At 37.3% G+C, this 18,055-nt stretch overlaps 1 protein-coding gene across 5 annotated transcripts in view; it reads right to left on the bottom strand.

Annotated features, from left to right (window-relative positions):
- The window catches only part of UNC13C (unc-13 homolog C), a 203,899-nt gene that overhangs the window by 59,935 nt on the left and 125,909 nt on the right, over positions 1-18,055 (bottom strand). For all 5 annotated transcript variants that reach the window (XR_008238255.1, XM_052807837.1, XM_052807834.1 and 2 more), the window contains exon 18: positions 2,706-2,791. Coding sequence is in view for 4 of the 5 variants with exons in the window: in XM_052807837.1 (XP_052663797.1) it covers positions 2,706-2,791 (86 nt within the window). In the remaining variant the exon portion in view is untranslated. The remainder of the gene's footprint in view (positions 1-2,705; positions 2,792-18,055) is intronic.

Raw genomic sequence — 18,055 nt, 5'->3', positions numbered from 1 at the left:
AACAGCATGCTGATCTATATTTTGTGACTAGATTTATTGAGGTTCCTGTTTAGGAATGAAACCATAGAAGATGAAATTTTGTATATTTATAATAATTTATAATTAATTTCAATTTCCTTTAATTATTATTTATATACAGGAAGTATTTTGCAACTGATTCTGGGAATGACTTAGAATTTCTAATGACAAAAATGGCATTTACTCTCCTCAGAAAGACAGTATCCACAGCAACACAGAGATGAGACCAAGACCAGGGACTGGTTTGGAATAGATGTAGAAAGTCAAGTGCCTCCTAATGAGTCCTCTCTCTCTCTCTCTGCAGAATTAGGATAGTAACATTAGTATTTGTTTTAAAATTCTGATCCAGCCCAACTGTCCACACTTCATCTATTGTATAATTAACTCTTCCTCAAGAGCTTCCTGTTCTATTCTTTACAAACAAGAAACAAACCATGGCTTGATCTGAAGCTGTCTTTTGAGCGATCAGTATGCTCTACTTAGCAAATAGAGTGAATTTTGTGAGTTATCTTGTTGCAGTACAGAATGTTTATAGTTCAATGGCTAAAAGACTACAAGCACTGGGATGCTTAGGGGTGGCTGTGTGCAGAGTGTAACTATAGATTCAAAGTTATGAAAGCATGACAATATAATGGCTATCAGAATTTCTTATTAATCTGTGCTAGCTATCTAAAAGTGCAATCACAATGCTGAGTTGCTGAACAAGCCATCTTCTGATACCTGTTCCTGATTTACAGCCTCTCCAAATATAAGGTTGTTCTCACTGATGTAACCAGGAATATGTCCTAACTCAAAATAGTGGCTTTCATTTAGTCTTCACGCTTCTCAGCTCTTTGACTTCACTGATCACTCTCAAAGGGTGATCTCCTGCCTGACATTAGCTTTCTCAAACTTGCACTTTTGATTCACTCTGACATGACTATAAAACATCACCTTCAAATACTAGTATGAACATCTCTTCTCGTATCCTCATCTTAGATTTGATTTCTCATGTCTTCTGTTGCCATTCTACATATAATCACTGCTCCTGTACTTCCTTCCTTCCTTTCTTCTCGTCTTTTTCTTCTGCTGTTAGTGTGCAAATTCCACATTCAAATAATATAATTAACAAAATAAAGTAACACAATAGCAGATGAACGAAATAATTCTTCCATTAATAGCCATTCTAGTCACTCATCTTTTCTCTCTTTTTCTTTTTTCATCATAAAAATCTACAGTATGATCAAAGTACCACCACACTGATATTATCACATTAGACATTCTGGAGCAAATAATATAGAAATTAATCTTCAAGTATTTTTTTCTTTTACCCTTTATGCCTGTTGAATTGCATTGTTTAAATCCAACCTCATACTTATTTTCAGCACTGGCAGACTTGCTCTGTAGTTAGTAGCAGGCTTGACTGAAGACAATGTGAGTTTTGCTTACCTAAAAATCACAATTAGCTATTTCTGCTACTGTGGAAGTAAAAAAAAAATGGCTAGCATTATAAATCCTTTCTTTCTCTGAATAACAGTTTTTTATAAAAAGATGAGAAAAATTGTATTTTGTTTTTAAAAAACAGTGCTCTGTATTATAATTCCTTTCACATCATGTTGGGGTTGACCATGAGATTATAAACTGCACTGACTGCTTTAAAATTGGTTTCTGATGTTTTTTTTTTACTTTTTTTAAAATTTTTTTTTCTTTCTAGAGAGAAACTCTGTAAAGATTGTATACAAGACCAACAGAATGCATTTTATTACATATCTTACAATGCAAAAAACTAGTATGAATATGCAAATTCATATTTGATCTACTTAGTTTCCAATTCATCTTAGCTATACTCTTGATGTCCAATGGAAACTAAAATCCTCTTGCATTTCTCTCACATTTAAACCTGAAATCTGTTTAATATGTAAAGAAAATTAGTGAAGTTCAGCTAATGCCATCATTTTTTATTCTGCAAAAATAAATACTAGTTAGGGAGAGTTTGATGAACTTATTTTCAAGACTCATGATTTTAATAATGATCTAAGTATGTGTGCTGGCAATATTTCTATCATTAATTAATACTATTTCCTTAATTCCTTCTCTTCAGTATTTTTTAAAAAGTTTCATGCAGGTATTTTTACTTGGTTTTCTGCAATAACCATATTTCAATGAGTGGGTTTGAAACCATTAGTTGGAGATTATCTGCTATAGAGAAAAGTAGTATATTCTACCTATGGTTAAACACACTACTATCTTAAAGAATAAAATGAAACTGCATTTGACTTTGTTGGAACTAGAATGAATGCAACCTACCTTTTGAACACAAAAAGGTTTAATTATCTGTGTGTGTTTTCTCCATAACTTCATTCTGTAAATGTTTCTTATGGGCAAGTTAGCAAATTTCAGCTAGTAAGAAAAAATGGAATGCCTATAATGCTCTCCAGCAAGCATATTTGTGGTTCTTTGGACATTGATGATTTTGTCAGATTTAGGTAATAAGTTCTTTTGTCTCCTTCCACAGATAACTTCACATAGTCACAGTGCAATGAATGCTTTTCCTTTACAACACTTCTTTTTCACTGACCTATGAAACTTCTTATACAAGTATGCCAGAAAGCTCTTACAACCCACAGAAATCTGATGCCAGGTGTCATCTGCAGTGGAAATCAGTCTTGGCAAACTCTCTAGTGTAATTAATAGTTTGTTCTAATTACCTTCCAGAGCATATTTCATGTCCTGGGCAAACAGGGTCCACATGATTTCAGCACTGATTCTTCCCATGTTCAGCTCTTGAGGGAACCTGCAATCAATCACATCACATCAGTTCACCTGCTGCTAGAAATTATGCTTGCAGCTGCACAGCAGAAAGGCAAATATTTCCACAAAATAATTCCCCTGCTATGCACTTACTGTATTTTGTGTTTTGTACGATTATATGAACCATCCAATCTTCGAATAAAAACTTCCCTTAGTCTAATGTCAGGGGCCTAAGTAATTAGTAGCATGTTGCACAAATTCCCTCACATGACATTTTAAATCAAGAAACGTCCATCTATCTTGCAGATAACTCCTCAACTTTAGATAAATCAGATGGCTTATGAAAAACCTGAAACAGTTGGCTGTTCGTTTAGCACCTACAGGTTTTCCTTAATTCCCTTATTACACTGGAAAATACTGAAGCTGTCTGTGAAGCTATATTGGTTTATACTGGTTGAATCCAATTCACTGAAGACTTTCACCCTGAAGCATAGGTAAAACAGTAAAGAATATAAAAGGTAGAAAAATGCATACTTTTGATTCAAAATTTTAGTTTTGGCCTTATGCTTCATGTCATCTTAGAAAAACAGTCCTTCTTAGATATTTTTTGGTGTTATCAAGTAAATATTTTCCCACAACTTTTTCATAGATCCCAGCTGCTTCCTATTCTATGTAAAAGAAAAGCTTTAATCTTTCAGTTGCCATCTTCACTGTTAGCTACTAGCAAAAGCTGACATTTTAGTGACAGACACTGTATCTTTCATATCACATTTAAAAGGAAAACTATTTGTCTATGTGGTGTTTTGTTTTGTTTTTAAAAAAGGCTGTCCTTACAGCAGGTGTGGGACTGACATTAACATGAGCAGTTCTCAGGGCACAGAAGCAGACCAAAGCAGGTCATGCAGCTAAAGAGCAGAAAGTACTGCACAGAACCTCTGAGTGGTAAACCAGTTGTTTATACTACAGTGGTCCAGTGAGAGCCATACAAATACACTAGCAGTTCACCATGAATACATAAAATCACGAAAGACCCATATTTATGAGGAAACAGAGTTGTGTGGCTTTTGTCTTGAGTTTATTACACCACTTTACACTAGAAGAGAATTTGTCCCAAAGTATTTTGACCTCTTATTGAAGCACTAATCAATTCAGAAAATATTCTGTAATAATTTTTGTAGAAATGTAAAAATTTTTAAAGTTCTTATTGCCAAAGAAAGAATGAGAATGATGTGCAACTTTAAGATAGTAGCAATATAAGTAATGTATTCTTTCCAGGGATGTATTTGACCCTGATCATATCTGCAAAGAAAAAGTACTTTAACAGCTCATTAGCTCTGTCACTTTAATATGAAGCAATTGCTAGCTCAGATCACTGATACGCCTCTTTATGCTAATAGCTGCTCAATTATAGAACTTTGTATTAATTCTGTTAGCACAAAATTAATTGTTCAAAAGCCCAAATACATTTAAACTGTCTTAATTTCTTTACCTCCAGTCCAGTCTGACTGCTCTCTTAGCACCAGACTTGAACTTTGACAATGTTGCTCTGAGGAAATATTTAAAAGTTGATTTATTATTGACACTGTGCTTTGTCCATAATGCAAGGCTGGGTCTGATAAAAATGCATTTGTTTGATTAGTGGTGTATATATATGTGTATATATTTTAACTTTTGAAAACACAGGCACACACTAACTGCAATTATCTTTTCACTATGTTGCTTAAATTACTGTAATTCGACACAGTGTCCTCAATTAATCCCACCTGACTTCAGTTAGGTACCTAAAGTTCACACCCAGAGATGTCAACTTCTGTGTCCCTGAGAACTATAAGCTTAATGCGTAATCATCAATGAGATATACCAATGAAATCCTTCTATCCAATGCCTGGATAGATAGGGTATGGATAGTCGCAATTTTATCATTACATGGATACATTTTTGCATACAGCCCTGCAGGATTGACTGCCATTCCCATACATCCTGTTTCATTTTATCCAACACAGTGACCTCTTAGCAAGAGATACTATGGCAAAAATGATCATACAACAGAAAATGCACTGTGTTTTAGGACAAAACTTCTACTTTTCGCATATAATTAATCTGCTTCATAGCAATTATGATACCTGTAAGTGTATTCATCAGAGATTCAAATAATAGACTTTTAATTTGTCCAAAGTAGGCTAGTAATGTAATGTGGACAGTTAACCTAATCAACATTTTCAGCCAGTGAAACTGATTTAACATGCTAAAGAACTAGTACCTAATATGCCTGTAGATCTCATTGTGTTGTGATATTAGCCATAAAATACACTTTTCCAAGCATTCACATGCTTGGAAATGACATCACATAGCTTGCCAGGGTTCAGCTAAACCTTATTTCCTGGAAGTTTCCTCCAGTTTAATAGTTTGACTTCCAAATAATTTAATCCCGATTCAGAAAGTAAACCTACTTGCTTAGCACATTATAACTACAGAACTCTGGCTTCAGCACTACCCCAGCCCCTTCTCCACACAATGATGCCGTTGCTTTTCCACTTTTTGCATTTATGAACAATACTCATATCAGAGCTGGTAGTAAGTGGAGTCCCATAAGCAAAGTAAATTTCTGGTTTTCAACACTGCCTTCACAAGCTTGATTATTTGCTACTGCAGCTTCACCCAGCTCAGACAGGTATGCACAACAGAAACTGTGACAAATAGTTTTCGCACATTGGAAATAACCATTTCACATCTGATTCCTGGCTTGCTTTTATCCTGTCATTCATATGAACTGTGTTGACACAAGAAAATAAGCCTTATGCTATTACTCTGCTCTGCATTCTTTATCCTGTTCACTGACATACAACAATTTGAGACAGTACAACATCTTGTCTCACAAAACTAATTAGCCACAAGCTGCTTATTAAAAAAGTTTACTACTTATAAACATATTTCAGAAATAAATAGCTGTTATCTACCATTGTTAAAATTCCTTTCATATACATACTAACTATAATGGCTGAAAACTGAATTGCATGGAGACATTAAAGCTGTATGGTGTAGACAACTTGATTTTAAATTTTTCCAGTATTATTAGTTTACAGAGGATTGGACAGAGATTATCAGAGTATAATTGACATAGTCTTCCTGCATTAATTACTTTTTCTTAAATGGAATATAAGATCTAAATAATTTTAAATTTTTCAACCAATTTCTGCATTTGCTAACATCAAAATTCTGGGATTAGATTTTTCCCCTTGGTATATATTTATGTTTGTATAAGTAATATTTATGTGTAATTTCAGTTAGCTATTCTTTTAATGAATATCATATAAAGTATACAGGATTGACAGAATACATCATGCATTCAAAAGATTTGCTCTGAATGTCAACAAAAAGGAAATAAAGCTAAGACCTGCGTCAACAAGTATCACAGAACTGTGATGGAGTAAAATTTTGTCCTTAACTAGAAAGGCTATATTATTATGGCTACTATTTCAACCATTAGCTGGCCAGGATAGCAATGATGACTGCGATACATTCTTTCTCTAGGCATCCAGTATTGACCACATGGACGGCAGATTGGACGTTGTTTTGAGATAATGCAACTATTTTTATAGAATTTTTGAACAATTTAAGCTGGAATGGACATCTGAAGGTCATCTAGCTCAAAGCAGAGAGAACCCCAAAGTTACGTCAGGTTGCTCAGGGCCTGTAGAGCTGAATTCTAACTACCTCCAAACATTAAAATGACACAACCTTTCTGGGCAACATATTTCAGTGTTTGACCCCTCTCACTGTGGAATCTGGATTTGCTCCTGTATAGCTAATATGAGTTTCCCTACCTGAAAATTGTGCTTGTGCCTTTTACTGTGCACTTATGGAAGTGGTTTGGCTCTGTCTTTTCCTTATAACATCTCATTAGGAAGTTGAAGAATGCAATCAGCACTACCCTTAGCTGTGTTTTCCTCTGGCTGTACAAACTGCTCCCTCAGCTTCTCCTCACACATCACATGTTCCATCCCCCTAATCTTCTTGGTTGTCCTCCACTGTAGTTCTCCAGTTTGACAATGTCTGTCTTGCACTGGGGAATCAAAACTGGAAACAACCACCCAAATGCAGTGTCATGGGTTCTGACCAGATGGAAGCAATCACTTCCTTCAACCTGTGGGCTGCAGTCTTCCTAATGCAGCCCAATATGTTATGCAAAATACAACTCACTCACTGCACTAGCAGCTTTATTCATGAAGGTAGCGGGATTTGGTCTCTTCTTAAGGTCCTTAAATTGCTAAAATAGTAGCTGAACTTTTCATAGTACCATGTTTTGATTAACATTCCTCTGTTCGTTGCATGAAATTTGTTTTAGTAACAAATCTCATGGTTTATGAGACCTCCTTTATCAAAGCCTGAAAAGAGGCAATTAAAAACACCCCTGGAATTAAAAAAAGAATCTTTGAGATTTCCATAGATTAAAAAAACAAATTGAAATCCAAATGACGTCCTAATTTCTTATTCAAATCAATCACTTATGTATTTTAAATATAAACTCAAGAGAAATCCATTGAAATATGCATTTTAAAAGATGTCAAATTATCCACAAAAGACCAAATTATCTACTTCATTTCCACTTGACAGAGTTGTTATGTAAGTGTGGGCATACTAAAATAGATCTCAAAAAAATAAAGCATTGTAGAACTTCAAATAGGCAAAATTTTTATGTACTTTGTTAAATGTAGCACATCAGAAATGGAAGCTTCCTTCCACACTTCTCCCAAATGTGTCAGAAGTGAGGCTCTCCATTCAGTTAAGATGCACAGTATCTATCAGTGAAGCTGGTTCAGCTTCACTAATTGTAGCAGAGGTAGCACCTTTCAAGCAGCCAATGTTTTAGATATTTCTTATACAACATCCCAGACCTTGTGTTGATGGGCGTGGAACAAAAGTCCATTGACCTCCGTGCTGCTGATAATGCAAGATATCTTGCTCTTTCAGCTACATTACTGTTATGACTTAAGGTGCAAGCCAATGATAGTAAATCTCATTAGACACCTCATTAGATGGTCTGCATCTTCTGCACTGTGTCATACAGATAATGACTTTGCAGATCTCATTTAGAGGAGCAGCGTTACTGATTCCAACACAGGTACGATGAGGGCAGGGTGACTTAGACTGTGCTTGAAATCTAATGTTAAACATACATCAGCATGTCTATGGTAAGTATAAATGCCAACACAAATCAGTCCTACAAAAGCAAGTAGAGAAAACAACTGTAAAATGAAAAACTTGAAAGGAATGTTCCATTTAACTCCACCAGCAGAACTGTTAGTGTGAACAATGTATGAAATGTCTGTATTATTTCAATGAATATTTAGGGGACATGGTTAATGGTTGGACTCGATGATCTTGAAGGTCTTTTCCAACCGAAATGATTCTATGATTCTATGTTCATTTTTGTTGATTTAATTGTTACAAAGGAATCTGTCATACAGTGACAAGCTGGTTAATGCCTATAGGACTTTTTTTCCAGTTTTTTTTCTTCTAGGAAAGAATCAAGAATGCATCTGCCAGGAGTTACTGGACGATACAGGCAATTTTCACAGTATGCTTCTAGTCTCTGGTACTTGCTGGATGGTTTGTACCTTATCTAAAGGATGTGCTAAAAATTGTGTCATGTCTACTTCACAATTTATACTAACATATCTGGTTTTAATCTCACTAACTTTTGCTATGTATTTTAAACAATCTACTCCATTGTTATAATACAATTTGTGCATTCGATTAAGAATATAAAGGCACGTGCACAACTTGAGACTGCAGAATACTGATAAAGACTTTACGTATATGTGCAAGTCTTTTTTCCTGTGGGGATATGTAATTGGTATGGCTATGGTATGCACCACTCCTGCCACAATTTTTCTCAGAGATAGTTTTACACATGAGTAGTCACATTTACTTTAATTTGGTTACTCATATTTCTAAGAGTACTCATGTAATAATAATACATAATTTATTATTTGCATTACAGTAGCACTTACAGGCTTCTGGTAGGTTTAAGAAATTACTATGCAGGAACTTTAAAATATGTAACAAGACAATATCACTGATCTTCAAAACTCACAGTTTAAAAAGATAAGACGGAGAATGGGGAAGAAGACGAAGTAGAAATTAATTGCTTAATATCCTATGACAGGTGAATGTCAGTCAGCAAGAGAACTTAAGCTTTTGAATCTTCCTTCTGTGCCCTCCTCCCAACCAAGACAGGCTTCTAGTTTGCTTTAATATACATGCATGTATATAAATATATATACACATACTATATATACACACACTATTATATATACTAATATATATTATATTATATACACATAATATTATACATATATACCCAAATACTATTATTATAATATATAAACATACTATCACGGAGTCATGGTGGGATGGCTCCTGTGACTGGAGCATTAGAATGGAAGGATACAAGCTCTTTCAGAAGGATGGGCAGGGGAGATGAGGAGGGGGTGTTGCCCTCTGTGTCAATGACCAGCTGGAGTGCATGGAGCTCTGCCTGGGGATGGATGAGGAGCTGACCGAGAGCCTATGGGCCAGGATTAAAGGGAGGGCAGGGACAGGTGACGTCGTAGTGGTTATCTGCTACAAGCCACCCGATCAGGAAAACCAAGCGGATGAGGCCCTGTATAGACAGATTGGAGCAGCCTCATGTTCACAAGCCCTGGTCCTCATGGGGGACTTCAGCCACTCCGTTATCGGTTGGAGGGACAACACAGTGGGGCACAAGCAATCCAGGAGGTTCCTGGAGTGCATTGATGATAACTTCCTTCTCCAAGTGATAGAGGAGCCAATGACGAGAGGCTCTATGCTGGACCTTATTCTCACCAACAAGGAGAGGCTGGTGGGAAATGTGAAGCTCAGCCTTGGCTGCACTGACCATGAAATGGTGGAGTTCAAGATCCTTAGATGCAGCGAGGAGGGCGCACAGCAAGCTCGCTACCCTGGACTTCATGAGAGCAGACTTTGGCCTCTTCAGGGATCTGCTTGGTAGAGTACCATGGCACAAAGCCCTGGAGGGAAGAGGGGCCCAAGGAAGCTGGTTAATATTCACAGATCACCTCCTCCAAGCTCAGGAGCGATGCATCCCAACAAAGAGGAAGCCAGACAAAACCACCAGGAGGCCTGCATGGATGAACAAGGAGCTCCTGGACAAACTCAAACACAAAAAGGAAGCCTACAGAGGGTGGAAGCAAGGACAGGTAGCCTGGGAAGAATACAGAGAAATTGTCTGAGCAGCCAGGGATCAAGTTAGGAAAGCTAAAGCCCTGATAGAATTAAATCTGGCCAGGGACATCAAGGGCAACAAGAAAAACTTCTATAGGTATGTTGATGATAAAAGGAAGACTAAAGAAAATGTGGGCCCTCTCTAGAAGGAGACCTGTTTACCCAGGACACAGAGAAGGCTGAGGTAATCAATTACTTTTTTGCCTCAGTCTTCACTGGCAAGTGCTCCAGCCACACCACCCAAGTCACAGAAGGCAAAGGTGGGCACTGGAAGAATGAAGAACCGGCCACTGTAGGAGAAGATCAGGTTTGAGACCATCTAAGGAACCTGAAGGTCCACAAGTCAATGGGACCTGATGAGATGCATCCACAGGTCCTGAGGGAACTGGTGGACTAAGTTGCTAAACCACTATCCATCATATCTGAGAAGTTGTGGCAGTCCAGGTAAGTTCCCACTGACTGGAAAAGGGGAAGCATAACCCCCAATTCTAAAAAGGGAAAGGAGGAAGACCTGGGGAACTACAGGCCAGTCAGTCTCACATCTGTGCCCAACAAGATCATGGAGCAGATCCTCCTGGAAACTATGCTAAGGCACATGGAAAATAAGGAGGTGATTGGTGGCAGCCAACATGGCTTCACAAAGGGCAAATCGTGCCTGATAAATGTGGTGGCCTTCTACGATGGGGTTGCAGCATTGGTGGATAAGGGAAGAGCAACTGACATCATCTACCTGGACTTGTGCAAAGCATTTGACAGTGTCCCGCACAACATCCTTGTCTCTTAATTGGAGAGACATGGATTTGATGGACCACTTGGTGGATAAGGAATTGGCTGGATGGTTGCACTCAAAGAGTTGTGGTCAACAGCTTGATGTCCAAGTGGAGAACAGTGATGAGTGGCATTCCTCAGGGGTTGGTATTGGGACCGGCGCTGTTTAACACCTTTGTTGGTGATGTGGACAGTGGGATTGAGTGCATTCTCAGCAAGTTTGCCGAGGGCACCAAGCTGTGTGGTGCGGTTGACACACTGGAGAGAAGGGATGCCATCCAGAGGGACCTTGACAGACTTGAGAGGTGGGCCTGTGCAAACCTCATGAAGTTCAACAAGACCAAGTGCAAGGTCCTGCACATGGGTCGGGTCAATCCCAAGCATAAAAACAGGCTGGGCAATGAGTGGGTTGAGAGCAGCCCTGAGAAGGACTTGGGGCTTTAGTGGATGAAAAACTGAATATGAGCCAGCAATGTGTGCTTGCAGCCCAGAAAGCCAATTGCGTCCTGGGCTGTGTCAAAAGAAGCGTGGCTAGCAGGTCAAGGGAGGTGATTCTGCCCCTTTACTCTGGTCTTGTGAGACCCCACCTGGAGTACTGCATTCAGCTCTGGGGCCACCATCATAAGAAAGACATGGACCTGCTCGAGCGGGTCCAGAGGAGGGCCATGAAGATGATCAGAGGGCTGGAGCACCTCTCCTATGAAGACAGGCTGAGAGAGTTGAGGTTGTTTAGCCTGGAGAAGAGAAGGCTCCGGGGAGACCTTACAGCAGCCTTCCAGTACCTAAAGGGGGGGCTACAGGAAAGCTGGCGAGGGACTTTTTACAAAGGCATGCAGTGATAGGACAAGGGGTAATGGCTTTAAACTGAAAGAGGGTAGATTTAGGAAAAAATTCTTCACTGTGAAGGTGGTGAGACACTGGAACAGGTTGCCCAGAGAGGCTGTGGATGTCCCATCCCTGGAAGTGTTCAAGGCCAGATTGGATGGGGCTTTGAGCAACCTGGTTTAGTGGAAGGTGTCCCTGCCCATGGCAGGGGGGTTGGAACTAGATGATCTTTAAGGTCCCTTCCAACCCAAACCATTCTGTGATTCTATTACATGAATATTCAGAGAAAATATGAAATAAATAAGAACAGAAAATTCCAGGTGATTAATTAATATTTGATATTTATCTCCAAGTACATGACTCTCAAAACCCTTAGCGTTCCCTTGTTCCCAGCTTGCACTTTGTCAGAGAGATGCACTTGGTATTCTGTCAGACATATTTCACTGTCTGACTAAACTGACAGGCTGAATTATCAGCATTATGAAAAATGTTCATGTTAGGAATGTATACAATAAACAGTAATGTAAACTGCAGAGCACAACATGACTGAGATTTTATTATGGCTGTTATTCTTCAGTATTAATCTGTTCAGATGGTTTTGCTTCTAAGTATATTATGTATGTTTAGTATTTTCAACATCCTCTTAATTTTCTAATTCTAACATCTATAGATCTATAGGTAAAGAAGAAGGAAAAGAGCCTAGGCTTGACATTTGTGGCCACTGTTAAAACTGCTTGGAGGACCCTAAAAACAGTATTGTAAAAAGGAAGACAACTTCTTATAAATTCCATGTTTTATTACATTCCTTCCTGACATCATGTTATAATGCTAAAATCAGTACTTGACAACTTAAAGTATAACTTTCAATTTGTGCTATAGATAGTTCTGGCACATCTTGAGTTTGGTTCCAAATATCAGAAGCAGCAGTAATATTTTTTCAACTGTAATATATCTTTCTGGCTAAGAATAATGACAGAAGCAGCTATATAATTCTATTGTTTTCCCTAAAAGTGGCCGTCACATAGACTACTCAGACACTGCTCAAGAAAGTCATATGTCACAGTTCACAGCAGTCACCACTGACTTATCTGCATTTAAGGCCACAACTGAAGGCAAATTCTGACATATATAAAAATACAAACACAGTTGAAAGCAAAAATTAGTCAAAGCATTGAAATATAAAGAAGAAACCAGTCCCCAAGAAGAGTCTCAAAATCACCATATTTAAAAAATTCACAGTCAAATTCTTCAGACGTTAGTTAGATTAATGTGGAAGTTCTCTGGTTCTCTGACAAAATACACAATAATTAGAGTCATATGTAGGGCTGATTCTCCTTTCTTACTACGGTTTAATGTAAGAGAAACTTCATTTACAGATTAACGAGCTCATTGAGAAACCATCCCTCACTAAAGGACTGAAATTATTATTAAATTCCAAACAGGTTACAGACAGCTCAAGGATTTCTTAGCACGATTTATTGCTGTGCACAAGATGTTAATGGATGCTAAAGCTGGGGCTTGGATTAAAAAACTAATCCAAATAAAGCCAAAGGGTATGCCAAGCACTCTGACAAGCTCAAGAGAAAGAGACCAAGTCTCCTCATATTGTAAAAAGAGCTAGACTACGTAAGAAACTAGTCAAATGGTTAGTCAGAACTAAGTTGGATAGTCCAGGGTTTATCTTTTTGCAACTCAAAAGACTGAGATACCATCTCTAAGTTGTGTGACCTGCAGGCAGAAGAAGCCTAAAGAATTTTTAAAATGGACAGTAACAGAAATGGAAGACAAGGAGTTTACTGAGTGCCACACTTCAGTGCAATGGCTCATCTGGTCATTCTGAGCAAGGAGATGGCTAGTGTTTCTGCTGTAATAAAGGAACCAAGAATCTAGGTACATCTTTATGTAAATAAGCACTGACTTCTATCACATGTTTCTTACTCTAATGAAAACAGCATTTCATGTTCCTGGATTTCAGATAAGGGTCTGGGCAAAAAAACCAAAGTTATTTCTCTTTTTCCTAAGCTCTGTCTTAACTGTACTCCAGAAATGTAATTACTGCAGTAAATCCCAAGTCCTCTCTCAGATCAAACTCTTTCAAAGAAACCCAAGAAAGAAATTAGGGACTTCATTGTATTTTTGCAAAATCTTTTACCCTACTCAGAGGACAGAATTATATTTGAAGGAATATACGAGACACACGTTTGTCAGAAAAGAAGTATGCATCCTAGAACTTATTCATCAAGTTGGAGGAAGGACAGTTGACAGCATTCATATAAGTACTAGTTTATACAAAAGTCTTTTCCTTTTGAGATAATTTGTTCTAAAAGGATGATAGTAGCCATAATCTGCTCTCGAAAGTAGAAGCACTGTAACTCCAGCAGCTGTAAAGCAGCACAGAAAGAAGATAGCCTTCTTCCAGTCTCCTGTATTATGAGTATCTGCCTAATAGTCATTATTAAGCTCATTATTCTATAATTTGGTTAATCCCTCATCATCAGGGTAATGAAGCACAATTGTATCGGTCTACACATACTGTCTTTTTGTGCATTGTTATGCCTATGATCTAAGAACTACACATAATGAAAAATTTAGTTTTCTTTCCTCTATGTGAATCCACACAAGGATTTGTGTTTTCTGTTGTTATGGAGTCAATTTTCTCTCTGTCCCCTATGACTAAGCATTTAGTAAAATATGTGTTTCCATCATTTGTATAATTTAATTTAGTGTTTATAGGCTATGTGTATACTTAATTCCAAGTTGTCGCTGAACTTGCTTTCCAAAACTCATGCTAGTTTCCATACTTATATCAATCAGAGACTGATGGGTATTACGCAGCTATCACAGTTATGGGTATTATGCAACTATCACAGTTATTGTTGCTGTTTTATTATATGTGAGAAGCTAACAAAGCTTAACACACAACAGAAGCAAACAAAAATTTCCACATGCTGAAGATAAATGGTAACAGCAGCAGCTGACTTATTAAAGGGAAGCAGTAATCAAAGATCAAATTCTAAAGCATCTGTGTAAGTAAAGAATTCTTTATTATTTGTATTTTATCACCTTATTTTTAGGTAAAAAGACTTTTGCAAACTATTTCAGAATTGTGTCCCTAAGCAGCAAAATATGAGAGAAATTTCCCATACAAACCTCTACATACTATGTTTTCTAACCTTTGTAAAAAGCATACATTTTGACATTTCTCAGTGAAGCAAGAGGACAACCAGGAAAGTGCTCTATTAGTCCTTTTGTTTACTCTTGCTACAGTTATTTCTGTCTCACAGGCCATAATTTTCCCAATTTCTCTATCATTCTTAGAGCAATACTATAAAATCTCAGTTTATCCAAAACATTGCTATTAAAATAATCTTCCTCATTTGCATGACAGTCTCTAATCCTCAACTCATATGTCAACCATAGTATACTATTTGGTGGAACTTCTTAATAAACAGAATATGCTAGGTTTTCATGGGAAATAAATTAACCATTAGGTTGGCTGTACATGATAATTTCTGTGTATTTCCAAAAATACTAAACTGCATATAAAAGGTAGCCACTTCTGAATGTCTTCCCTCTATTGATTTTAATTGAGCAAAAATTTAATGAAAACTGTTTACACTGACTAGTTCTAACAAAGTGCTATATATAAAACCACAGATCAATGGAATGAAACTTAACTCAGCTTGACAGAAAATGAGAAGAATCAATGTATGAAGCAAAACATAAATAAAACCCAAAAGCATTTATCCTAGATAGTACTGCATGTCTCTGGCTCAATCCTAAACTAAGAAATTCCTATCATGACAATTAAAAATGCTTTTTCTTAATTTGTGCTGTCACATCTGCAGTCTGCTACATTTTAAGAATATCGAGGTCCCTGAACCTCAGATGCATATTCTCAGAATAGCTCATATTCCATACTTGGTGGGTTCAGCCTCATTCAGGTGCTAAAGAGAGTCTGGTCTTGGTGTGTGAATACACTCACTTTTGTGCTCTGTATGCAGCAATAGGTTGGATTGCACTATCTGAGGAGTGCTAGGCATGGCCACTGCTTCACTAGTTCTTAAGACAAAAGTTCTATCTGATTTTGGAAAATATGTATTCTATTTAAACTCTGAGCAAAGACTTCATTTATTCTCACTTTTGTGCTCTATCCTCCACCTATCCAAAGTTTTTTAACAAAAGCAATGTTTCCTTTCCTGAAGAAAACACAATGGACAAGACAGATACCTTACATAGTCTATATAACTAATCTGGTCTTAAAGTGTATGATACATTGCTACCTAAGAAAATGACAGTGGGTCCTGTGAAAGAACAGAATATCGCTTTGTTAAACAGGATAATGTTCACAAGTGATATTAATCTGCTTCCAAACAATGAAGTGTAATTGATAATGGGGAATATCACTGAATCAAGACACAAAACACATCAGATACACTTTCTATTATCAAAGAAACATTCTAGAGTTAGCCTGGCATAGTACAATTCATTATATAGTTTACCTGACTTTTTTTACTTCCTTCCATGCTTTTTTTTTTTTTTTCCACTGACATGTATTTCATAACTCACTGACTCATAGGTTATAGTTATGCTGTTTCTTCAATATAAGTTACTATCCCTAACTTCACAGATTTATTAAACATCCTAGCTCCTGAAGCATGAGGAAATCTGCACCTGCAGATTTCATGTGCCGGTTCTTTCCACACCGTGGAATGGGGAGGGAGTATGTGCAAATCTCTTGGAGGCTTGCTTTTACAGCAGCTCTGACCATTTCCACTTCCAAACACTCAGCATCATTTGCCATTCTGTGTTGGCATCAACATTCTTCAGTTGGGTTCCTTGTCCTGTACTATACTCCCGTAAATTCTGAATGCCCAGATCATATTTCAACCAAATACCATGTTCACTGCAAACAGAACTCAGTCCCATTGTATTCAATTTTTCTTTGCCCTCTTTTATTTTCTTTTGCAATTGTTTAATCTATCTTGACTTTTTAAATTTTAAGCTAATGCTTTCTGACTTCCAAAATTTAACTTTGCTAATCATATCTTTTTTTCCCCCCATCTCTTGTAGGCTCTGGTTCTACCCTAACATTCTTTTTAAGTTGGTTATTCACTATGTCTACTTCAAGAACACAGTGCTGACACTGCTCTAAGTTCACAAAAAAGTACTAAAGTTGTACTAAAGTACTAAATAAGAGTATGGAACACAGAGTGTTCACAGCAGAAAGAAAACAGATCCTTACATTGCAAACATGTAAGAATCATTAAATAACAAATTTAAAAGTCCCACCAGAGCTGTCTTGTTTCTTAAATTTGTATTACAACACCACACATAACTATTCTATGTGCTCTACAATTAAAGGAAAAGCTTTTTACTAAAGATGTGCAGAGGCACAAAGTTTAGATCTTGATTTCCAAATACACAAGCACATTTTAGTTGAAGATTTTGTTCTTGATTTTTTTGTTCCTTTTAATTGAACAGATACTTTGTTTTGAAACAATTTCTGCTGTCTCACAGTGTGTACAATGCATATTCAACAAGTGCCGGGAAGTCCTACATTTGCTTGTGAATCAGGTTCCAATCACATTTTACGTTGTTTTAACTAGTAGAATGAAAATTTTACAACTTAAAGACCAGACTTCATGTTTTTCCCTGAAACTTGTCAAGTTTCTTATGTCAAATAAGATCTGCAGGTTGCCCACACAACTCCCACTGAATGGTCTGGTATGGTCTTTCAGTTGCTGCAATGCTTGCTGAGGCAATTATGTCATGTTTCATCTGGATTCATAATCTGATACAGTTCAAACTGCTCTATCATAGCATCTTTTTTGCCTCCAAGGTAGACAGAAAAATAGGGTTTCCAAAACTGATTGAGGAAAAAGAATTCTGAGCAATATTATACCTATGTGAAAACTCCTATCAGAATGCTTGGAGCTCTCCTGGGGATCTTCAGTAACCTCATTTGTACAACACTCATATGGACATAGACCTGAATATTCCACTGAGACACTGCATGGCCATATATTTCTGATAAGGAGTCACAGTTTTGCAATATTCTTATACATTCAACTTATATTTTCCTTTCATCCATTTTCTTTTCTGGGGTAAGTAAGGGGGAAGAGCCTGTCATTTTTCTCAACTGTTTTTTCATGCTGCTTTTGTGTTAGAAGAAGCTTTTCTTTTAAAAAAAAGTATCCAAAGCAGCTCTGAACAGTTTTTCAACTTTTTCCACCCACAGCCTCTTCATCTCTTGCTCCTGATGTCTCCTATTTCTGAAAGAAATTTTATTCCTTGTGTTCACCCTTCCACTTCCAAACCAGTGAAAATGGGAGACAAGTCACACACACAAACTCTCTCCATTAATCTGTCCACTCCTGATTCTTTTTTCACATCTTACACAATCACTCAGCTATACTTTAGGGAACCTCCTAATCCCCTCAGA

The sequence above is a fragment of the Harpia harpyja genome, chromosome 14, assembly GCF_026419915.1.
Source record: "Harpia harpyja isolate bHarHar1 chromosome 14, bHarHar1 primary haplotype, whole genome shotgun sequence".
Lineage (NCBI taxonomy): Eukaryota > Metazoa > Chordata > Aves > Accipitriformes > Accipitridae > Harpia > Harpia harpyja.
This window is presented reverse-complemented; position numbering and strand designations above follow the sequence as displayed.